The sequence below is a fragment of the Solea senegalensis genome, linkage group LG3, assembly GCF_019176455.1.
Source record: "Solea senegalensis isolate Sse05_10M linkage group LG3, IFAPA_SoseM_1, whole genome shotgun sequence".
Taxonomy (NCBI): domain Eukaryota; kingdom Metazoa; phylum Chordata; class Actinopteri; order Pleuronectiformes; family Soleidae; genus Solea; species Solea senegalensis.
In genome coordinates, this window is record NC_058023.1 from 16,604,856 (window position 1) to 16,630,373 (window position 25,518).

Genomic DNA, 25,518 nt, shown 5'->3' on the forward strand with positions numbered 1-25,518 from the left:
TCCATCTTCTACCACTTTATCCTCCACACAAGGGGTGCTGTGCCAATTTCAGCTGACATAGGGCAAAAGGCAGGGTCACACCCTTGACAGATGGTGAGTCCATCGCAGGGCAACATAGACACAAACAACCATTCACTCTCACACCTACTGTCAATTTAGAGTGACCAATTTACCTTATCCCCATATTGCATGTTTTTGGACTGTGGGAGGAAGCCGGAGAACCTGGAGAAAACCCACACGCTCATGGGGAGAACATGCAAACTCCATGCAGAAAGACCTGTGTTCCAACTGGGGCTCGAACCTGGGATGCAAAGGCAAGAGTGCTAACCACTACACCAACTGTGTAGCCCAACTTAACTTCTTTCTTACAGAAAATTCATGCACTTCCAATGACAAATTTGAATTTTTCTTTTTTAAATTCACAATCTTTCAAGGATTTCAAGGACCCATGGGAATATGGGGTCCTTACTTGACTGGTTATTTAGAAATCCTACATGAACTGTTATATTTTTTATTTTGCGTGTCTGATATTTAAGTTTATCTTTTTGTTTATGCATTTTCTTCTCAAATAAAGTCTGTTTGGTTTTTTTTTTCAAAAAGTGGAAAAATCTATCTGTGTGTACACACCTGGAGCTCTAAAACTCTGCAGTAAAGATTTAGAAACCATTTAAAAAAAAAAGAAAAAGCTTGGAATAAATTCCACAGGGACTCTACCTGGTAAGTTCATGATAGAAGCGAATTAAAGCAAGGATGGCGCAAAAATTATCTCAAGGCACGAATGGTGCAAAAGACAGCAATGGTGCAGTTTGGTGTGACCACAGCATAATTACATTACAATGACGAGAAGCTAATGAGGTTAAAGTAATCACCTACTGTGGTTCATTTCAATTTCATTACAAAAACATTGACAGAGACATTTGTAGTGCTTCCTACCAAAGCACTCAACAATGTATTTATGCTGTCACTTTTTGACTTTAAATGCAATTTTTTTTTTGGCAGTATCAGGGATTTATCTTCATTTGAAGATGAAAGAAAACATACATTTAGAGTTTGATAGAATACTGAGCATAAGGAGTAGGAGTTAAAAAAAAAAAAAGTTTGGCAAATGAAAACAGACAAACACAAGAGCCGTAACATAAATAATTAAACAAGAGCAAAGAAACAAGACAGAAACTGACTGATGCATGAGCTGACTGGGATAAAGAATGGAATATTTTTCATCTAACCCCATTTCCAAATGCTGGTTTTCGTGATGGAATATTAAATATGCTCTCAGGGCAAAGAGTGCTGAGGGTTTTTGAAGTCAAAATCAAAATGGGACAACACACACATTGATGCAGTATGTGTATATGGGTTTGTAAGTACTGTTTGTAGTACAATGACCTCCTGCAGGGACTGACTGTCAATTTCAATCTATGACCAACCTCAACCGCGTATCAATGTGTTTGTGTGTCAGTGTTGTGGGTCTGCTGGGGGCATGACATGTCTGAGCATGCTATCCCTTCACTCACCCTTCACTGTGATTGACAGGTCAACTAATTCCACATTAAATTCCCTCAGTGAACGGACAGACGTGTGCTGGACATTTAGTAAACAAACCTCCAACCCATAACAGTTGGGTTGATTTAAAATTGGCTAATGTTTGGTACCAATTTATTTACTTTTAAAAGGTATGAATTATGTCAAAATGATCAAGCATAGATTCAAATTGGGGCTGAACACGATATACTTTACATCACTAGGAAAGATATGAAGGATATTTATGTGTAGATGTGTCGAAAAAACAAATAAGGCTTAAACTAAAGTAGTGTAAAGTTACTTTTTTTAAATATTATTTTGGCAATCAAATGTATTTTTTTTAAATATATAATATTTAACAGGTGATTGTATTCAATATAATACTTATAATTATCAATGCAACAGCCTTTAAAAACAAGAAAAGTCACCACTGACGCCTTATCACCATATCGCTTGTCACGATATAGATATAATATCAATCAGCCCCAATTTAAATTGAATCAAACGGCCAAATTGCTTCAGGACTGTATCTGGGTGAAAGGGTGAGAGTATGGAGAGGAACATTTTGATTTGCGTGACTACACTGACTACACTAAAGTGGTAATGCTCTGCCCTGTTTTAAATCTATAACAGCAATATAAAAAGTGCACACATAAGGACACATATCCATGTGTTTCCATATGGATCAACACACATTTGCATACACATGTCAACATAATTAACCCCCCGTGAACTGTGAACATCTTCCTTCATTCCTTTAAATCACTTTTCCATTCATTTGAAGGCCTTCAAGGAAAAACACACAAGGCTACAGATTTAAAACTGCTGCAGAGATGAGAAAAACATATTACATCAGACAAACGCAACAATCTCAGCTGCCAACTCTCTTCACCACCACAGATACCTCAACGGCATTCCTAATCACGCCTCCAACAATTACTCAGCCTCCCCGCAGTCTTAAGGTTAAACCAATAAACATGCCATGAGACAAAAATGGCAGACACTGAGGCCTCACTGACAATAAAAAGTCACCTTTAACTCACACCCGCTTGTCTTTCCCCTCACACACACACACAGACAAATGTTAAGCTAATTAGATGCATAGTGGTGTAGCCCACGGAAATCTAAGGTGAATACTAAAACACTAGTAGTCAATGAGGTGCAGCTATTGTTTAGCCAACAACTCCTCCAATGTCTCAGTGCACACATTCTGCACGAGACAGGTTTGCTCCTTCACACTTGTAATAATGCTAATACTCTATTAACCTGTATGACAAATGGAAAATATGCTGTGTACAATAACATTAGTCCAGTTTAAATGTACATTGAATACAATTTTGACAATTTGCATGCTTTGTGAGTTTCTGAAGGTGAACCATGAGACACCATACCATATATGTGTGTAGCCACGATGTATTATATTTTTTATTTTGTAAATATTGTACACATTATCCAGTTGACTGTACAGTACCATTTACTCTGGTACCCAAGGGAAGGGTGCTAAAGAATGGAATGGTTGGTTATTTTGGTGCCATTCCTAATGGAAACCCAAAAAACTACATACCATTCTGTACCAAACTGAACCATTCCACTTGGTGGAAACACAGCCTGTGTGTTTAAAGCTTGTGTGATAAATGATTTCTATTGGCTTTTCACTAAAGAAGCTTTTGATAACACCAATGGCTATGAGAGGAGTCATCAACACGAGGAAAATATATGGTCACAGAAGAGAGGCTGTGGCTCAGCTTTGAAGTGCAACTAAGGCCCTATCCACACGGAAACAGAATGAAGCAAAAATAGTTCCTGGAAATGTCTTCATCGACGTGAAACCCCCCCAAAACTACTCTGAATACTGTTGTACTGTTTGTACTGCTAGACCAAAGCTGGAGTAGACAACAGTGAGTGGTTCTGGCATTATTAAACTAGGGGGAGGAGTCTGGGATGTTGAGCTTCACACTGACTTTACACTAAACTGTGAAGATTTGCACATGGATCAACATAAAACAGTCTTTCATGTATTTTAAAATGAACACTTTAAGATAGCAATCACAAATGTGTTTAATACACATTAATGCAATGAAAATAAAATGTGTCTGACGGTACCAATATTCCGGTGAGGCTTTCAACACATGTAAATACAAATGTCATTACAGCAACTGAAAAAAAAACTTTGTAACATTATGTTTCCTACTTTGTTTTTACCCTCTTCACAGGAGCTACTTCTGCCTAATCCCTGACAATGGAGGAAGAAAGCTCCAAGATTCACACAAAAAAAGAGCCAAGAGTAAGTGAGGGAGTGAGTGTATCAGAGAGGAGCACAACGACGTACATCATTTGTGGACATTGGTACAAAATACAACAACCAGCCTTTTGAGAAATTGAAGCCAAAATAATGAAACTGATTCAATGAAATGCACATAATCAGTTTCCATTGTACTACTCACGTACAATGGGCTGGTGAACAAACAACCTTTCGGCTATCATATGTGGAGCAATTGTTTAAATTGAAGCTGACAAAAACAATCATTCAATTTCACTTGTTGTCATTCAACATTTATACAAGAGCCTGGCATTCAATGATGAGACGGACAGGGGGAGTTAGAAATTGATGGAATCAATACACCCTTGATGAATGAAAGCATATAAACAACTTGGAAAGGTAAAATATTTAGAGAAAAGGAGATGTGGTGAGCTATAGGACAGCCACGATTTACAGCTTTATATCCCCATATACGAGATATATGGGGATATAAAGCTGCACACAAATTGTTTCTCTAGACTCATGAAAAGTTGTTTTTGAGATCTGTATTACGTGATCTTAAAGAGGCCATAGCATGGTCCTATCTCCTTATATGTGAGATATAGAGGTGTACTTCAAACATGAAGTCGTTTTTATGGTCAAAAATGTCCTAGTCGCTACAAATGAGCCGATGTAAATGTCTTATCACTGACGCTCTCGTCAGCCTCGCTGTTTCAGACCAAAACCACACCCACAGAACACAGACTGTCTTGTGATTGGCCAGACAACAAGAGCTTTCCCACTTCCCCAGAGTTACCTGGACATGACGTAATTGGCACGTCAGCTCTCAGACCCGCAGCTCCCCCTCTGGAAAGGCGGATGCACCGCTAGCAATTATCAAAAACATTGAGTAATGCTGTAATCCCTTTCGCATTTGATCTGGAGTCTGACCCAGAGTCAGAAGACACTGTGACAAGTGAAAGACTGCTGCAGGACGCCTGTAGCTTGGATAACGTTGTGGTTACCACGATGATAAACACACATGCAAATGAAACACGAGCGTAGCGTGTAGCTTAGCCTGTAGCCAGCTATCGCTAATGGTTAACAGCAAAACAAGCACACAAAGACAGTTTTACTGTCTGTAAAAATAGTAATATACGAATTGTTGGCACTGCTCCTTCCTTTAGGTGAAGTTTGGTGCTGTGTCCTGCTTTATATTGCTACTTTCAACCATAGAAGAAGAACTACTCTTGTTGTAGCTGCTGAGCGTATCGGTTGCACGGAACTCGTCATAACTAGTCAACCGAAGTGCCGTTCCGCTTCGTAGAGCTCAGGAAAACAATCAAACCCTGCGCTCTAAGCAGTGGCTGAACTGATTGTTATAGACTTTTAGGGCTTCATAAATGAGGTAATGACGCATCTATACACACAAAAATGCGTTAATTGGCACTTCTGGGCTATGTCCTCTTTAAAATACACTTATTACCTTTCATTTCAGACAATACCTGCTTTATTTCATTAAAAGAATGATATCTATGAAACAAATAAACTGCCTATAAATATGCCCATACATATACACATATATACATATACATGTATACATGTATATGTATTACGTGATCTCTTTAAGATCACGTAATACAGATCATAATACAGATCTCGTAATACAGATCTCAAAAACAACTTTTCATGAGTCTAGAGAAACAATTCGTGTGCAGCTTTATATCCCCATATATCTCGTATATGGGGATATAAAGCTGTAAATCGTGGCTGTCCTATACACATATACACATATACATGTAAATGTATATATGTGTATATGTATGGGCATATTTATAGGCAGTTTATTTGTTTCATAGATATCATTCTTTTAATGAAATAAAGCAGGTATTGTCTGTAGCGGATCTGTTTGATCTGCAATCCAAATATGTCTGATTTTCTTCATATTCACCAAGGCTTAGCCACCTGAAGTGAGAAATGAAATAACTTCCTGTAGCAGTCAGTGTTGCCAGGCAACTTTGTTCACCAGTACCCTATAGGAAGGGTATATTGTGTCCTGCAGCGACTTCTAAAACAGTACTGTCAGTTCCTTTGAAAGACTCAGATGGAGGCTGCTGATAATGATGGTGAGATGAAGGGAGGTTCAGAGTACAGTCCTATAGTATGATGGAGCTGCCATCAGGGTCAGATAAGTTCTGGTAATGATGGTAAATGTGTATGTGTGTAAATGAGTGAATGTGTGAGACAGTAAGTAGTGGGAGCAGACTATAGTGTACAGCTACTTTCTTTGTACACTTTAGGTACACCTGTTCAACATGCTTGTTGAGGAAAATATATAATCATATAGTATTTAATTAATAATGTGAAATTACATATGAAAATATGTAATCATATATTATTTATCTATTTATTTATTTAATAAACATTTAATGGCTTTAGGCATCGAGACAAGATGTAGACTTTCAACCCGGTCATCAGATAGGGGACAAAGGTGATTTAAGTCAAAGTGGTCTGATTTTGTTTGTTTTTTTCTTACATTTTTCTAATTACGATAACAATTCAGACAAGGCCTTTATCAATTATCTATCGATTAACTAAATTAATCATTAACTGAGTGATTTCCTTTTTTTGGAATTAAGTTCTCTGATTTATTTCAGATTCTTGAATGGGAATATTATGAGGTTTCTTTTAGAGCTGCAACTAACTTATTATTTTCGTAATCGATTAAATGTTTCAGCTCTAGTTTCTTTGCTTCAAAGGTTTTAATGATCTCTTTGGTTGCATGAAGACAAACAAGACATTTGAAAACATTTTGAGATTTGAAAAAAACTGCTCAATATTTTTCAACGTTTTCTGACATTTCAATGGACCAAAAGATTAATCGGGAAAATTGTCGATGGATTATGAAAATAATCCTTAGTTGCAGCTGTAATGCAGGCAAAGGCAACCTTATTAGCAGGCCCAATTGGTTCTTCTGGACATTTCCCAAACTTTCCTGTTCTGGTCGGTACAGACATTTAATGTCTGCTACATTTCATTTCTGTACCCCAAAGAGTGGGTGTATGCTCATTCTTCTTCTCTTGAACTTTGTTAAAATAATGATGATTAAAACCATAATAATCTACTGTCATATATTCAGTACTTAAAAAAGTATATTTATATTACATCTGTTTACATTCAGTGCACAATTACGCATGCAGGCATCAGTGGAGCTGCACCGGACTGCTGAAGGGCAGAGGGCTGTGTCTGTGAGCAATAGAGAGAACCCTGATGTGAACACCTGAGAAGGTGTGTGACATCACTTTGACCCGTGAGATTCTGTACAGGGGGCATGAAATAAAGCACAGCCAGATGAGCCTCTGCCCGCAGAGCCCTGTCCACTGTAGCCACATCTGAGAGCCACACAAAGGGGACAGGACATTGTTCAGTGGTTCTAAAATGTAAGTATGAAATACTTATGTTAGGTTAGTAGGTTATTCAGTATGAGAATCACTGCACAACATTGATTTCATTTCTTTGATACTCGTATAAGTATCAAAGATACTTATATGAGTGATATTTGATAACTCGTGCATTATCACAAATGGATAAGTGAAATCTTATCCAGTTTGTAAACACCGTCACTGTTGACCGCAGAAGTGACTTCTCTCCACACTGTTGCTTTGACTTCCTTTTATCCCACTTTCCAGGCTTACAAACAGAATAACTTTGTTAAATTCCGACACCATGATGGTTATTGTCACTCTCTGACAAGTCTCTTGGTATTCCACATCCCAGTGTCGTAAACTCAAGGGGCGAGGTCTTGAACCTATATATGGATATATGGGGGCGTGGTATTCAAATTACGATAATTTTCCGATATTTATCAAAGGCCGGTGTCAGGTGCACACCACGTTTCATGAATCACATGTGAGACCTGGCATATGGTGATATTTACACCTGAATTTTCGATGCAAGTTTGATAAATGAGGGCCAATGTGACAGTACTCAGATGAGTGTACTGGACTGAGTATTTACCAAACTGCTGAGCTACTAGGATTTTCACATAAAAAAAAACATCTAGGGTTTACAGAGAATGGGAAAACATGCCTTGCTGACTACAAAGGTCATAGGAGAATGGACAGACATTAACTCAAATAACCTACCATTAGAACAATGAATGTAAAAAAGTGTTTGTGAATGCACAATGCATAGAACCTTTAAGTAGATGAGCTGCAGCAGCAAAAGACCACACTAGGTGCCCCACCTGCCTCTCAGACAAAAAAAAGGGGTTAGTCCCCAAAGACATTCATGCTGACATGGTTGCTACATTAGTGGGCAGGTGAATTCAAGAGGAGTAGGGAGAGTCTTGAAGTTGACCCAAGGTCCGGACATCCTCCCACAGCCAACACCCAAGAAAACATTCATGGTGTTAACCACATGGAGATGGATAACAGACGTTTGACTGTTAATCAGAGAGTCAATGTAGTAAGCATCTCCTGTGAAGAAGTAGAGCACATTCTGAACAACAAACTTTCATGTTGAAGGTTTCCCCTCAGAGGGTGCCACAGCTGATCAAAAGCACACCAGGCTGGTCATGTCGCAAGAGAATGTGGCACATTTCAAAGAAGATCCAGCTGGTTTTCTTGAACGTTTCCTAACCCAGGAGCGAAGTGATGGTGGGTTCACTTCACAGGTGGGTGTGAAGTGAAGGGGCGAGACTGTATGTGTGCCCGTGTGCACACACACACACACACAAACACTTAAAACAAAATCAGTTGAATGCCTGGATTACTGTGCCTTTACATTATAGTAAACTGCTGATTAAAATGAAAAGGCTCTAATTACACTACAAATTGGACTGGAAGCATTAAGTTGTCTGATTGAAGTGAAAGAGCTGGGACACAAATGTCTACACAACAAAGGCGAGCGGTAGAAAACTGGGCACTTGAGACAAATACAAACACCTGTTAATGAGTGCGCTCGACTTTGGGCAAGAGCTACAAGAGCAACAACACCTACATTCCTATAGAGCACATTAAAAATAAAACTGTATGTGAGAAAGGCACACACAATTTATAAATACCCAAATAAACAGAAAAAGTTCAGCTTGGGCTTTTGCTCAGGGAGCAGGATTCAGCCCCTGCAGTGAGAGCTGAGCTCATCCCTGACGTGAGGCCCTTCGCTGTGGGGAGTTGACACAAAGTGAAACACAATCACAACACATAGCGTGGAAATGCAACAACAGGAGGGAACAGAGAAAGAAGTCCATTTTTTAAGAGCCTGTTCAATGTAGTAATGTTGTGCCTTCTGACTACTGTGTTGTAGAAAAGGTAACAACACACTTATGTTTGTGGGGGTAAGGGGCATGTATTATTGCTCAAGCTGTTGTAATTTGTTAAACAGCTCTAAATGTTTCAGTCTGTTTATGACCCTTGTGCTGTACTTCGTGACTGCTTTGTTGACATTATCTGTTCCAGTTATTCCACTGTCTGTTAACAGTAATAAAATAGCAATAGCTATAATAATTCAAACCAATAAATGGAATGTTTAATATGTTTTACTAATGAGTTACATGGCAAGATGTTCATTAAATATCTCACACCTGAGAAAGTAATATTAACTAACTTAAATATCATTTTGATGTTCAATTCACAATTAGTATCAACATGATGAATATAATGATTGTCAATGCAAGAGCCTTTAAAACCAAGAAAAGTCATCAGAGATGACATCCACAAACTATATCCATATCTTGTCACATGTAACAATATAGATATAATATCCATATGTTGCCCAGCCCTACTTTCAAGCATGTTACATCCTGTGGCAGCCTCCCTTTATGATCACCTTGCTTTTTTCTTTTTTTTTTGAAACAAAGAACATGGCCTTGACAAGAAACTGAACCAGATAATGGCATCACCTACTCTGTACATTACGTGTAAAAACATAAAGACGTACAGTAAATGGATTTTATTTTGAGGATTTCATCACTTTGAAGCATAGACATCCTGCATGCCAGAACGGTAAGTGCTCTCTTACACCATAGCTACAACTGTGTGACGGAGTTGAAATGTGACCATGCATTTTTTTTCAAAGGAAGATCAACAAAAAATTGTGATGATGGTAATAATGAGTGCATTACTCTTGTCATAATAAATAAAATAGATAAAAGCAAGCTATGTGTGCACTAGAGGCTGTATATGAATTGAAAAAAAATTTTTTTTCCAAAGCTAAACCTGTTTGGCCAAAAAGAACACTTGAAACCAATGCTTCCTTACTATAGGTGTGTCTGTATATTTGTTTCTCCTGCCTGGCAGCTCCATCTTCAACATCCTTAGTCCAATATAATCACTATCACTCCTTTGCACGTGACCAAACTATCTCAACCTTGCGTCTTTTATTTTCCAAAACCGTTCAAACCTGATGTGAGGACACATTTAGTAGCAATAAATATAACTCCAGAAAAGCACTTGCCTGCAGACTTGACATCACTTTCCACTTGTATTCAAATAGGCTTTTTTTTTTGTTTTTCAGTTTGGCAAAGCACTTTTTGTCCCCATCGTACCAATCACGGGCGCAAAGCACATTAACATTCCTGGAGAGAGTCTTTTGCAGACTAATTGCAGTCAGAAAAATTAATAGCAATGGGAATTTGCTCCGACTTGCAAAACACAACCTAATGCAAGGTGTCCTTGCCAGGAAAGATTTTTCAATTTCTGTGGGCAGTCTCTCCTCGAGTCTGCCAACACTTCCTAACAGGTGGTCAAACTTTAAGAGGTGCACAGTGAGAGCTGATGTGAGGAAATACTGCTTTATCGTCAGGCTACAGTCATGAATATTTCACATCATTTTAGGGATGCAACAAATCGGCAGCTATTTTTGAGTGTTATTTTTTTTATTAATTCTCAGTTACGTTCTCAGATATAACAAAGAAATCATTAGAGGGGTATATAATGTCTATAACTTGTGTATATAACGTCTATAGCTTTTTCTTTTGAAGTTTGGGAAACACCGACCAACATTTAGTTGTTCAATGGAGAAAATAAGACAGATCAATTGATTATGAAAATAATCATTTGTTGCAGCCCTACATTATTGTAATTAACAACTAGTTACTTTGTGCACTCTGACTAAAATATGATAAAGTAGAGGTAAAGTCATAAAACTTCCCTCACCTATCTTGGTCTAGATAACATGTGACTTTGGGAAATTAAGGTGTGATATACAGAAATCATGACAGCTTTGTGGCTGATATTGGCTACAAGCCTTAAAAAAAAAAAAAACACACAAATCACACAGCCTTACCTGTCTGGCCAGGTTGACGGCATCGGCGTGAAGTCGGTTTCTCAGAGGAGGATCCAGTTGGAAGGCTGGTGCAATCTCCACAACCTTTCACAACAAAAAAAAAACAACCAAACGTCGATGTCAGGATGACAACATGTAGCACTGTAACTTAATTATATCCTCATCCCTGACTGCATCTAGAAAAAATTATTATTGACACTTAAAGGAATACTTCCTGGATTTGCATGTGGCTTTTGCTAGAATAGAATCTTTTAAAAAATGGTGCTTCCCTCCCTCAGTTTTCCACTGAATTGTAAAAAAAAATATTTTTTCCCTTTCCAACGTTTGCCCCACGCTGAGTCAAATGATGCAAATTCCTTGCAATCAAAAGAAAGTTTACACCATGGCACCAACTTTTGGGACAGAAACAGGCACAGATTTCTGTCGTCCATTTTGTTTATTTTGTTTTGACTGAACAGTATCACCATTTTCCGTACGTTAACCTGCATTGTTTGTTGACAGACATATGACAGGGGAAGGCAACGTCACAGGTTTGTCAAGTGAAAATGGTGTGGAGATCAGGGAGAGTGGATACAGTCACACTGCAAGCTGTTAGGTGATAACAATGAGTTGACAGATGCTGCAACTCCCCATAGACCCACAGGTAACTGTAGACAAGGGTAATAATTGTCTAATGGCTCATCACTACAAGTGATACTTTCACACTACATAATCATTTCATCTGTTGTAAACAAACGCATCATTTCGTCGAGCTATAGATGCTTCATGAGCACTGCATTGTTTCCTGCTGTCATCTTGTAAATGCCATCATTTGTTTCCATTTTTCTGTCTCCCCCCTATTTTGATTCAGTTTTGTCTCATTTTAAACTTTGTGAATCAGATGGAATGAGTCATGTTTCCCTCAGCCTTTCATTAGGTCTGGCTCTGGCTGCTTTGTAGTGTTCACCATGCTGTAGGCTGAACTGCCTCATGAACTGTCTCATGTCAAACAAGTCGACCCATCCAAGAGAAATCATTTATTCTTGTTGAAAAATGTTAGGATTTAATCTTATTCTTAACAATGTGACATGTTTATATGTTTGGTTGTTTTTTAATAGGACAGGCAAGAATTCAATTAAATATTTTTGTCAGGGTTATCATTCAATTACAATTGGACCCTCCAGGAATAGCACTTCTACACCTCTAGTACCGTGGCAAACAATTGAAACATGATACTAAAGGGTCAATTAAGAAATAAACACAGGTCTGGCAGCCATTTATCCAGTACTTTGATTGTGGATTTTTTATCGATATTACTATTATTATCATCATTAATATTGTTAAGGTGTCATTTTGGGTTTATAATATATGTGTCCCTTTGGTTTTGGATATGTTGACATACGGTATGTTTTTATTTCGAAGGACAAAAACCCCCAAAATACATTTGAATAATAAGAATAAATAGCACTTCCAAGACATTGAGGAAAGCTATAAATATCCAATCAGCACTCCCGCATCTCAAAAATATTTCAGCAAGTTACCATTCATGTGTTTCGGGAAACTCAAACAGATCTTAGATTAAGGGCAAAGGCAGATTAAGTCTCATAGATTTAAAGAACGGCAGCTTTGACATGAATAGCGTCACTAATAAGATTATCATCTCTAATTTGATTAAAAAGGGAAGGAAGAGACTGATGAAAATAGTGCTTTGAGGTGACAGTATGTGAAAAAAGACACATTGCAATTTTTTATTTAGAATAATAGACTTTCATTCATACTAACCGCAGTTACAGTGGCTTATTAGTATACTATGTTAAATTGGCCTGTTGGCCTGAAAAAAAGGTAAATTGAAAAACACTACGACCTCTGCAGTGCTCAAAGGCATGATTCTTTCTTTGAACTGTGCCATGCCCACTCACCATCAACATCCACTTCATGCTAACCTAAGGTCTCAATCTACATGGAAATGGAACGTAGACCATTTTTCCTTTTTTGTACACGCTGTGGTACACATGTCAGACCTGTATGTGGTGCTTTAATGCTGCTACATTATATACAGAAAAGAGGATGTGCACACTTTTTTTTTCCAAATAAAGCTTTCAAATATTTGAATGAGTAACTGTTAAACTGAGACAGAATTAAATCAGTGAACCCCAGCACAAAAGATTATGAGATCATCGTTTTCTCAAAGTAGTGTATTGGTTCTCTATATGAAAAAGTTTTTTCCCACTGTGGGACCTGTTTTCAAAAACTTTCAGGGCTCCCAAAATGCCAAAAAAAAAAAAATCATTCACTTATTCAAACTAAATTTGTTTTCGGGTGGACAGCCCTCAAGTAATAGAGCAGAAAATTTCACAAAGGTGATCTTAAACACATTCCAGTCGTAACAGGGTTCCCACACCTTGTTTGACATCAAATTCTTGCACGACCAATTCCCTCAAATTCAAGGACCGAATGTGCTGACACAGAGGGCAACTTATAAGAGCTGCTTCGCCCATGGTGTCCACTTTTATTGATTTGCAGCACGCTCTCCATCTGGCCAAGTGATTGCCCTTGGGATCTTGGGGAAGCCAGTCTGTCATTTTCTTTGGTGAACCAGAGATCTTGGAATTTGCAATTCCCAGGTATCAATTTGCTCTCTCTTGCATAACGTTACTCACTCATTGTTCTGCATGGAATCTCGAGTCGTACAGTGCCCACAACAATTACGACTTGACGTTTGTTCTGCGTAGAGCCTAGTCTACATACATCAAGCAATGCAGGACATGAAGCAGTGGGTGGTGTCCTAACAAACATGCAAGACATTTACCTAAATATCAATTTAACTTCTTTCTTGCACAAAATTCAAGCACTTTCAATGACCCGTGTCTTTTTAGGGTGATTTTAAAAAACTTAAAAAAGGCCTTGACTTTCAAGGACCAATGGGAACTCTGTATTAAGTCTGGAGAAATGAATGTGAAATCACCTTTTGGTGTCTCCGCTGAATAGAGCAGTCTCTCTCGTAGAGGTGGATGACATTACCATATTTATCACCTGGGGAAACAGAGAGACAAGCTAGGTGAGCGAAAACAACAGAGGGAGGATCAAAGATTATTTCTAGAACAATCAGCAGCATGAAGGGAAGCGGTGATTGAAACAAAGAGAATAAGGAGATGTATAAAAGAAACATTCTTTGTTCCCAGGCTCACTGTGAGACACACTGATCAATAGACAGTTTAGAGCTGTGTCAACCAGAGACAGACACCCTGTGGGAAAAATTCACACACTGTCAGGAATTGTGCAGCTATGATCAACATCTTTTAACTGGTGTGTATACAGCTGGAAAGGACAGCTGACACTGGAGCCGACACTGACACTGGAAGTGCCAATAGACTCTAGAGATGGCCATGTTGGATTATGAACTGGACTGTACACACTGTGTAACATTCTCTTTTTACAGATTAGTTAACAGAACCTTCAACAACCTACTTTAATATTTCATGTGTAAGAAAACAAACTATTTTAAGATTTTAATTAAACTCATTATTATTTAATCTGCCAATTTTTCCCCAATTAACTGATTTATATTGCCTTGTGCTCTATTTTCCCATATAAGACTGAGGCAAATGGATCATGCAAGTTTGATGTCATTTCAAGTGTCAAGCCACAGCTTTAATTTAAGGAGCTGGAGGAAAGATTATAGTATTAATGTCATACTGACATGGTTTACAGCTGCAGTGTGTAACATTTGGTGTTTTTTTTGTTGTTAATGTTAATATTCTGCCTCTTTTTGGGATTCATAAACAGAAACAATGTAACATTATAGGCTGCGTCCTTTATCTGACTGCAGCGGTGCAAGGGTGGGTGGGGACAAGAAATATTTGCTTTACTTGTGCAATATTGCTCATATGAAGCAACATAATTCTATTACATATGAGGGTTTTTTTTGACAAAAAAAGAGCATGAGGGCAACTCTGATGGCAGGGGGGTTCGGGGGAATGTGTGGAGCTTTGGAAAATATGGGGTGAAAAGGGGCTCCTCATAGGCATAGGCTCCTCATGTTCATTCTTAAATTTACCTTAATGCCAAAGAAACACACGGTGGGAAAAGGCATGCCTTTAAACTACACCACACACAATCAGATAACACTGTCAAAACCAGACTTGAAGTACTTACAGGACTTGTATACATATATAATGAACACAAGTTCAACTGAGCATATATAAGTGCAGAGACTTCCAGTAAGTGTCAGGTTTGATTTTCAGTTCTGGTTATTGAGCAACATCCACTGTGATGAGGAGAAATAATGTGTGGAAAATCCTCAGCTGGCCAATAAATCTCATATCACTCATTGCTCATCTGTCTCACCGCTTCTGACTTCTGACCCGCCAACTGTTTCACCTACACATGAAAATTGGCATACATGTTTATCAGGATAACATCTAAGAGAAAAAAAAACTCTTGGAATCATAACCTAGATGCAACAGGAGGGTGACCATTTTGGATCAAACAGCCTTTTGGGGACCATTTTGGCAATTTTCGCACATGTGGTATTTGAACAAACTTCTCCTAGAGGTTTAATGTGCTCAGCTTCAGGTCACTCGAGACAAGATAAGGATTAAAAGTTATCAAAAGCTTCACAGTTTTGGCACTAGGGGGGCGGAAAGTAGGGGCCAATTCGGATGACTCGCCAAAAAACATGAAACTACTATAACTGCGATAGAAGGTCCAATCACAACCAAACTTGATACGCAAGGGCCCTAGGGTATCTTGTTTCTTTAATGAACTTCGGTCACGTCACATTAAATAAAGAAAATGGACTCTCGTAGTTCAAGGCAAACACGAAGGGCATCAAAGACGGAGCACACTTACCGAGGATTTGCACTTCAATGTGTCTCGGCTTTTCAATGAACTTCTCGACAAACAGGGCTCCATTCCCGAAAGCTGCCAGGGCTTCAGAGTACGCCCGCTGGTAATTTTCCTCCAGTTCCTGACAAACAGACAAGAAAAATCCATCATGTCTGAGTTAGTGCTTCCATTCCAGAAGCAACAGTGTTGCTGCGGCATCAAGTAATGAACTGAAATGAAATTTTGTATAACTTCCATTTCCTGTTAGTATTACTTCCCCCGTCACTCACATGTGATGTCATGCAGACTTTTTATTCTCCTTTTGACAAGAATGTTTACACGTCCTTGGAGGACAAGATTCTACACTGGGATATTTGGGACTGGACTGTATGAGGTCACGACCAAACATGATGAAGGTCATGGCTCAAATCAGTGTTCGTCAGTGTGACGTCTTGCCAATTTTCTCCTCTACTGGTGGAAAGACTGAGTCACCATCAGGCCCTCTTGGAGCAATTGTCTCAGGAGGGGCTATGTAAGCCCATCCTCAGCTGTTATCTCATCAGTTTGGACAAAAACAAACAGGTCTTTAGGGCAGTAGCAGTACTAGTTTTTTTTGTTTCTGGTTAACATACCACTGGTTCAGTGGTATGTTAAAATATTCAATATTTCCATTTCCTCCCCGAGATAGAAAGTCAATGGTGCGCCTTCATTTTTCTGCAAACATCAACCAAAGACTTTTAAAAGACTCAGAAGTCTGGCATCATTTTTACTTATTATATATGATTATATTTTTTGTAGATAAAATGTATAAAGCTCTCCCTCTGCCAGCTAACCCTCTAAACCCCACTAAGATATTTATACATATTTTTATATTCTCTATTTTTATTCTCGTCTTTGGTAAAATGGAATCATCGCTCTGTCGTTTCTCTGTTGCACTTGTATCTGTGCTTGTGTAGTCTGGCATGTGACAAATCGTAAAACGCTATTTGTTTGTTTATATTATTTATTATGTACTTTAGGTAGATACAATAGCTGTATGTGTATTTTTTTGTGTGCTTTGTAATATGTCTGCTGTGATATACAGTTTTTCATTAAGTTCATTGTCATGTATTTGCAGATTTTTATAATGTCAAATAAGCAATTGCTATAAATTCTTTGTGCGGCCTTTGAACTATGTTAAACTGCATTTGTCCCTATTAAATAAACGAATAAATAAATGTCGAATCTTGATTCTAGGAAACCTCCATTTGTACTCTTATCCACGTCCAATCAGTCTTCCAGGTTCAGCTACTGGGGCTTCTAATGAGTGCAGCTCTGCTGTTCCATTTCTCCTTGAGAAACAGGACGTGTCAAATTTTAATTCAAAAAAATCTGGCACTTTGCGACTACCTTCCCTTTAATAAACATACACGCTGTGTCCTACGGTGTGATCCAAGTCGTTAGACTCACTGTGTTAATTCAGAATACAAATGACATACAAGCTCGCCTTAATGGAATAAAAAGTCAATTTACGCCTTGTTGCTTGGGGTCCCAAAAGTGCAGAGAAACCTCTTTACAATTTCCTCACATCATATCAGCTGGAGCTGCATGGGCCCCCATGACTCTGAACTGAATAACTAGAAATGTCGACAACTAATTAATTAGACTGGGGTACAGCTCAGAAAAGGTCATTCTTTCCAGTGGAACGCTGACTTGTGAGGCTCAGTGAATAAAATACAACGCAACACTGATATTTCTCGTGTGGATTAGGTAAAGCATGAAACTACTGTTGCTCACCTTGAACCTGTGTGGTTCGAAGAGTGATATATATCTGTAACCTGGGTGATACGGCTTATAAATAATCTCATATATTTTAGGCTATATCCTGATACACAAGATACACTATATGGGCTCAATCAGGCTCAATGCACCCAACTTTGTAGCAACAGTTCCCCAGTGCACAAAGCAAGGACATTGTATGACAACTGAGAACCTTTTGGATGAACTGGAATAAAGATTGTGACTCCTATTTATTTGGCTTTCTAATGTTAAATGAAGGATATTTGCATGTGTTAGAAACAATGAAATTGACCATAAATATGGTCAAATCCTGCTATAACATGAATATTTATGCTTAAAAGTCAAGTGTTATTGACTATTTAATAAAAAAAATTGTCAATTCCATTTATTTCGTTTTAATCAACATATATATATATAATATTGTGTGTATTTCAAAAAAATTATTAATATCATAAATGTGATAATTATCAATGCAACAGCCTTAAAAACCAGGAAAAGTCAACACAGATACCTTGTCTCAAGTCAGGATATAACTATAATATCTATATATTGCCCAGCCCTAATTATAACTATTAAATTAATAAATGTCTCTTTTGCAAAAAAGCAAAAGCGACATTAATGTTTTTCTTTTCTAGTAAACTAAGCACTGTTATTAGAGTTTGGGAATTCACTGTAGGTCAAACATTTTTAACTTTATTTTATAAACATAACTATTTTATTAGGGTTAGGGTTTAAAAACAAACATAACACTGTATACAAAAAGTACATTTTTGTATACAAAAAGTACAAAAAGTACATTTTTGTATACCCCCAAATTGTGTCTTGAGGTAAGTAGTTTCATTAAATTTCCAATTTTCTATATCTTTTTTTTTAGGTTTATTCACCATTAGTGCTGAATGATGGGGGTGAATATCTTGATACAAGTTTGACACATTTTGCTCTTGTGATTTCATTACCGCTAAAATCTTTAGGTTAGCCTCCAGTTAAATAGATTTTAAAAAAAGATGGAGGCGTATCACATGAGATATGAGCACTTTAATATATGAATTGTTTGTAAATTGTGATTTAAATTTAAAAACAATTAATTGTTTAGCCTTATTTACCACATTAGGTTGAGACTCTACAACTATTACACAGTGAGCAAACAAATGAACCTCCCATGCTAATGTGAATCCAAATGTGCTGTAGTGCTGCAGTGCTGTAACTGAACACAGATGAACATAAGTGGAACTGTACATGTATAAATTATACCACATTGTAAATTATGTAAAATCATCTCTATTATGTATATATTATCCTATAACAGAGTGTGTTTTAAGGTTTGTAGTGCATTCATTGTTGAATAATGAAGCTGAGTGCATTTAACTTATGAAGTGAGTGAAGAACAAGTCTAAAATCTAAATGGCACCAGGATGTTTAGTCTTCAGGCCACTCAGTTGTAAAACTGTTATTCCTATACATAACATTTTAGAATAATAAAAAACAATGAAAAAGAAGCTAAAACATTAGATAACATTAAGCACTTGTGGTCCAGATTTCCTGGTTTGTCTTGCATCATCCATCCATCCATCCATTTACCACCTTTATGCATGTAAGTTTATTTACTTTGGTCATGTCAGTTAGATCACTCATCATCACACAACATCACAACATAACCGAATTTATCCTCCGCATGAGGGTCGCGGGGGGAGCTGTGCCAATCTCAGCTATTATTAGTAATCTGTCTTTGTTACACTGAAAAAATAATTTTCAATAAAGTCAAATGATAAATTTTATAATTTTATGGAAGAAAAATAATTGTGGCAGGCAAGTTTTGCACACAAAAAAAAATTTAAGAAGAAAAAAAACGTACTTTGTATGTTGAATTACCACTAACAAGCTAAAACAATGGTTTGTATTAAGTTTGTGTTTAATACAGAAGTAAAATTAATTTTCACAGATTGGTGTGGGTGCAAATAAAGAATTTATGCCTTACAATTTTCTCTTAACTCAGCTTCAGACTTTAGCCAGTTTTTTTTCTGTTTTGGCCTGTTTGTCATTATCAGTAGCTTCAGATTTATAAGCTAATAATTAAATATTCTCGTCAAACCAAATGACCCCACTGGCAGATTATATTTATAACAAGAAAAATGATTTTCAATTCAATTTAAGAATATTTATCTCATTTCAAGAAACGGCTGATGGGCTTACCTCATATTCTCTGACCACCCTCATGCCTCGACCACCTCCTCCGTACGCTGCTTTGAAGATGATAGGGAAACCATATGTTTCGGCAAACACCTGAGCCTCGCGCAGGCTGGCGATGGGGGAGTCGGTTCCTGGGACCACAGGAACACCTGGACAAGAGGGGGCAGCAATGACAAATATGTTAAATCCAAACAATTCCACAATATATATTGCAATATACTTTTCTTTAAAAGCAATTTAGCTTAAAAAAGTAGTTTTTCAATACTGTATCAATATCTGGACTTGGATACTGATAACTGAACCGCCAATCAAACAAACTTTATTTATAATCAAGGAAAACACCACAACAGCCAACAATCATCGCAGCCAACATATGGCTGGTATTATGTATTAAAAGAGTAAAGGCGGAAGAGATGACGTGAGGAAAAGAAGTGAAAAAAGTGTGGAAGGGAGGTAATGTGTAATGTGAATTGTGTAACTCAAACAGCTGCGAGGGGAAACACTGAAATACTAATATAATAAAAACAGGAGATAAAAGAAAATTAAAAATGTAAATGTATGTAATGACTAAGATAAATAAAATATAAAATTATGTTTTGACAAAAAGAAAAACTTAACACAATAAAAAAAATTCTTCAGTTTTACCCATTGCAATCGTCACGTTCAACCCTATACTCTCATGTTCATTCTGCCAAGCGTTTCATTTGTTGTCTCAATTTAGATCTTCAACATATTTCCATGAATCAAACGAGCGCTAGCCTCTCAAAACTCATCACAGACACACACACAAGCTCCGTCTCTGACCTCCACTTACTCATCGCCTCAAGATGGCCAACAGAGCAGTGTGTGACCGAGCTGGTGATCAGCATGAGGAGGTGGTGCCAGGCTCCTTCAATCATCCAATCCAATACATGACACCAAACAAGAGTCAATAGCAGAATAAGCCGTTTGGCATTGGCAGAACCCACATACTCAACTCTGTTGCTCAATCCACAAATGTATTTTCCTTACAAATGTGGCACCCTTCAAAAGGGAAATAAACAGGCTTTCCAACAGTATAAAATGTATTGCCAAGAAGGATTGTTACAACAAAGAATCGACCAAACACAAATTTCCTTACCCACACTGGGTACAGAACTTTCATGTTATTGAATATCGAACAAATATCAAATATTGAACAATCCCATCAACGTCAGTTAGCCAGTAAGCATGCAGAATGCTCATGGTTGGCCATATTGAGGCGATCAGCAAGTCAAGGTCAGAGACGGAGCTCATGTGAGTGTCTATGATGGAAATATGTTGAAGATCTAAATTGACATGACAAATTTAATAAAACACTTGCCGGTATAAACATGAGAGCACTGAGTTGAATAAGATGACTGCAACGGCTAAACAATTTTCAAAACATAACTGGTAACTTTTTTGGCCATGTCACTCTTATTTTATTGATTAATCGAGTACTTGTTTGGTCCATAAAATGTCAGACAATGTTGAGAAATGTTCATCAGTGTTTCTCAAACCTGGAAATGTGGATGTTCTTAAATGTCTTGTTTCGTGCACAAACCAAAATTATTCAGTTTTAATGATTTATGTGTTATATGGCAAAGAAAACTGAAGATTCATTTAGTAATCGATAAATCAAGTCATCGTTTCAGCTCTACAGTAAAGAGAGTATTTCATTTTTCAACTTTCATTTATACTATTTATATATATAAATAATTCTTATAATTGTGCTCATCCACCAATTATAAAAACTGAAGCAAAGAGTTCATGGATGAGAGATACACTCACGGACAAAAAGCAAACATTTTCAAAAACTCCAGAAACTACTAGAATTAAAGAGCACCAAGTACACTAAGAATATGAAGTCTTTATCTGCAATTACTCCCGTCACCACCTTTCTTACCTGCTTTGATGGCCAGCATACGAGCCTCCACTTTGTCTCCCATCTTGCGGACGATCTCTGGGCTTGGGCCGACGAACATCACCCCTGCATCGGCACAAGCCTGGGCGAAGTCGGAGCGCTCAGAGAGGAAACCATAGCCCGGGTGGATCGCGTCTACATTGTTGTCCTAAGAAGCGACAAGAGAGACAGATGAAGATAAACATCACTTTTATTCTATAAATTTGCTGGAGGAGCCCAGAGGAAGACTTGGCTGGCTTTTTTAGTACTGGAAATAAATCACACACAAAAGACACATGTATACTTTAGCACTGCCTGCTTGCCAATGGGAAGGTTTAATATGACACATAGACAAACTGTGAGCTAATGATATATTTGATTCTCAGGCTATCTTTGTTGCTGTCATTCTTATCAGCACCTACTCAATAGACTTTAGCAGGAGACATGGTGAGTAGAGAGATGAGGAGAATTTGAGGGTCAGAGTTAGGAATACACACACACACACAAACACACACACACGCGTTTGCAGATGGATACAGTAACTGCCGAGCTCAACAGATAGAGCCATCCCTCTATCAGTGTGCGCCATCTGCTCTTGGATACAAGGCAGATTTGTTGGGGGGGGTGTTTACTGGCAGGCCAGAGGAGGCATAGTGCCCCCTCCTCCCCACACATACACACATAAAAAAAAAACACTTTGTGCGGGAAGAAAACCAGAAGTAGCTCCATACTGATGTTAAGAAAAACCCATGAATATTTGAAATGTTCCTACATGTTAGCCAATGCTGTGAAACTACAAGGTTTCTAAGACAAGAGCTCCACCTTGTGCCAGGGTAAAAAAATAACAGCAAAAAATTAAAACATTCGTGTCCATCATAAACTGCACAAAAAGGTTACAGTCGTCCAAAACCCCTATTTTTTTAAATGTAAAGAAAGACTTGTTTTCTCCTCTCATTTACCAGCTATCATTGCTTGGAATGGTTTGAGCTTGGCTTCAATCATCGCCTCTGCAGGGAGCATCAGAATTACAGTTGGGCTCACGAAGGCAGCAACAAAATGCTGCCCTCTAATTCTGGGCTGTAAATCATTTTCATTTTGATTTTTAATCAAAAATATTTTCTCTTAAATTAAATCGTATGTAATCCATTGGATTACATAACCATCACAACTAAGTGCTTAACCTTAACCCTTACCCTAACCTAAACCCAATCCTAACCCTAAAACTAAAACCAGGTCTTACTCCTAGAAAAAGCCCTTTAAAAGTTGCGGGGCCCAGACAAAATGTCCCCACAAAGATAGGTTTTGTACACTCTCACACACACTCCTTGCTGGCATGTGAAGCGTCTGTGCTCCTAAACAGACAGATGGATTTTGAGAAATTAGTTGGACGGCGAAGGTTCGCCCAATTCGGCTGTCTGAACCACATGCCCACTCAGAAAAATAATGTTCAACTGTGAGAGATTGATCTGAAAAAAATTATAATGAACAAATGGCAGCCCGTCCTGGAGGGATGGAGAGAGGAAGGCAACGAGGAACAAATCTGATTTGACACAGTGATAGAAGTGACAGAGGGGAGAAAAGGAGAAGAGGAGAGATAGACAGCTTAAAGTGACAAAGGAGGGAAATGGAGGAAAGCAGCAGAAACAACCAGACAATTTAAGAAGGATGCAAGTAAAGATGGACAAAGGGAACAAAAATGGGAAAAGAGGAAAAAGTGGGAAGGGATAAGGGAGGAATGCACTTTTCCTTTTCCTTGCCAGTCGAGCAAGATATAGATTTTATGTGAACAGAATTGAATAAAGAGGATTACTCTGTCACTTGTCCACTTAATTGCAAGCCATTGAAAGCCATTAAATGTAGCTACAGCCAAGCTTTTCCTGGAGATTAAGGTTACTGCTAGAGCTGGGAAATATATCCATTTTATTAAATACACTAATCGGATCCTTCCTGATATTCCACTTTGTATTTATAACAACTGTTTTTAGTACTGACCAAAGAAAGATTTTACTTAATATATACCCCAATTATCTATTATGAAACACAATTGTACAATGTGCTACAGGTGTCATGTTCACTTTGTAGCAAAATAAAGAATATTTAAACCTATGACCTCTCCCCTTCTTTACATTTGATTAAATCGTGATATATCAATACCAAAAAATACAAAAAAAACATGATCAAATGTTTAGCCATATCCCCCAGCCCTAGCAATTGCCAAAGAGAATTTATTGGAACACACCACGACTTAAGATGAAAAAACAGATTAGAGTATCACGACTGCACATATGCTTCACCAAAAACCTCATTAAATCATCAGATTTCTGATGATAATCTGATTTATCAGATTTACTTTTCAGGCAAGGCAAGTCTTGAACAACCGATTCCTGTTTATATATTAATTTAAGCCAATTTCTTGTCTACAGTGGTCTACTGTCTTCTGGATACACTATATTTGCACCATTTGCTTTCTTTCACTCCAAGAAAGCCAAAATAAAGTGAGTTGACTTATTTAGTGAAGTTTCTGAACATGCAGAGAGACACTGTCCTTAAGCAAAATCTATCATATTTGCTCTAGTTGTTGGTGCAAAATGTGGCTCTGGGGTATGAGAACAACATAAAGCAAACAGTTTTCATAGTAATGGTAAATGGTTTGTATTTATATAGCGCCTTTTTGTCTCAATGACCACTCAAAGTTGCTTTACGCGACCGTTTTTGCCATTCACTCACACATTGATATGGCACATATAGTGTATGTCCATCACATTTTCTATCACGTCATTCATACAATTCACAGTGAGTGTCAGTGAGATATGTGGCCTGATGTTGTACAGCAAACAGCAACATCAAACATGACACAACAGACAACAATGGACAGCTCTTTTTTTGGGGCTCGGTTTGTGGCTATTTGTCTCAACAAGACGTCAGGCTTTGTATCAGAACAGACTGCAGGTGTTAAAGAAACACTAGCTGCAAGAAGGTTTTTCTGTCGCCAAATCTCTTTACTCTGATAGACCAAAGGAAGGGTGGCAAAAAATTGAATGGTAGGGACTGGTTATTTTGGTACTATTCCTAATGGAAATGCAAAAAAAATATGTACTATATTGTACCAGCCCGAACAGTACCACTCGATAGCTTAAGGGCAACACAGCACAGAACTGACTCTGACATTGTTTGAATAACTTAAAATAACTCCATTAGACTACTGAAGTAGTTCACCAGTAAACACAATTATATATTATACGTTATTTCACAATAACATTTTACAGGATTTAGTGGTGATTGGTCTTTACCTTGGCTACTTTGATAATATCAGGAATATCCAGGTATGCAGCGACAGGTGTCAGGCCCTTCCCAATCAGGTAAGCTTCGTCGGCTTTCTGCCTGTGAAGACAAATGCAAAGGATTAATATCGGTGAACGAAGGGAAAGCCATGAAGTTCAACAGAAATGTGCTGTGGATTCCTAAGCACACAGCGATTATGGCTTCGAGGCAGCACTTTCAACTTTGTAAATATTAGGCAGGCATATTTAGTTGAATAAAGTGCACCACTGTTAAAACTCACACTCCTACAGTTCTTTTAGATATATGTGAAAATTAGAGTGGAAGAAAAGCCGATTAAGGTAATATAAAAGGGGAAAAGATAAAGAGGCAGAAACCAGGTGGAATTAAAAGCTGATAATGAGATGTCTTAGACTGTTAAACACATTTTAAAAAATAAAGACATAAGGATGTCAGAGGGAAGGCTCTTGGAGGAGCAGATAGGGATGTTTGTGTACATTAACTAAGCAGTGTGATTACC

The 25,518-nt window shown here is 37.8% G+C and overlaps 1 protein-coding gene across 1 annotated transcript in view; it reads right to left on the bottom strand.

The window, feature by feature from the left end:
• Window positions 1-25,518, bottom strand: part of LOC122766696 (pyruvate carboxylase, mitochondrial-like) — a 329,387-nt gene that overhangs the window by 283,735 nt on the left and 20,134 nt on the right. The window contains exons 4-9 of the mRNA XM_044021770.1: window positions 25,010-25,100; window positions 21,723-21,888; window positions 19,820-19,965; window positions 15,875-15,992; window positions 13,989-14,056; window positions 11,045-11,128 (exon numbers count right to left, since the gene is read on the bottom strand). Of these exons, the coding sequence (XP_043877705.1) occupies window positions 11,045-11,128; window positions 13,989-14,056; window positions 15,875-15,992; window positions 19,820-19,965; window positions 21,723-21,888; window positions 25,010-25,100 (673 nt within the window). The remainder of the gene's footprint in view (window positions 1-11,044; window positions 11,129-13,988; window positions 14,057-15,874; window positions 15,993-19,819; window positions 19,966-21,722; window positions 21,889-25,009; window positions 25,101-25,518) is intronic.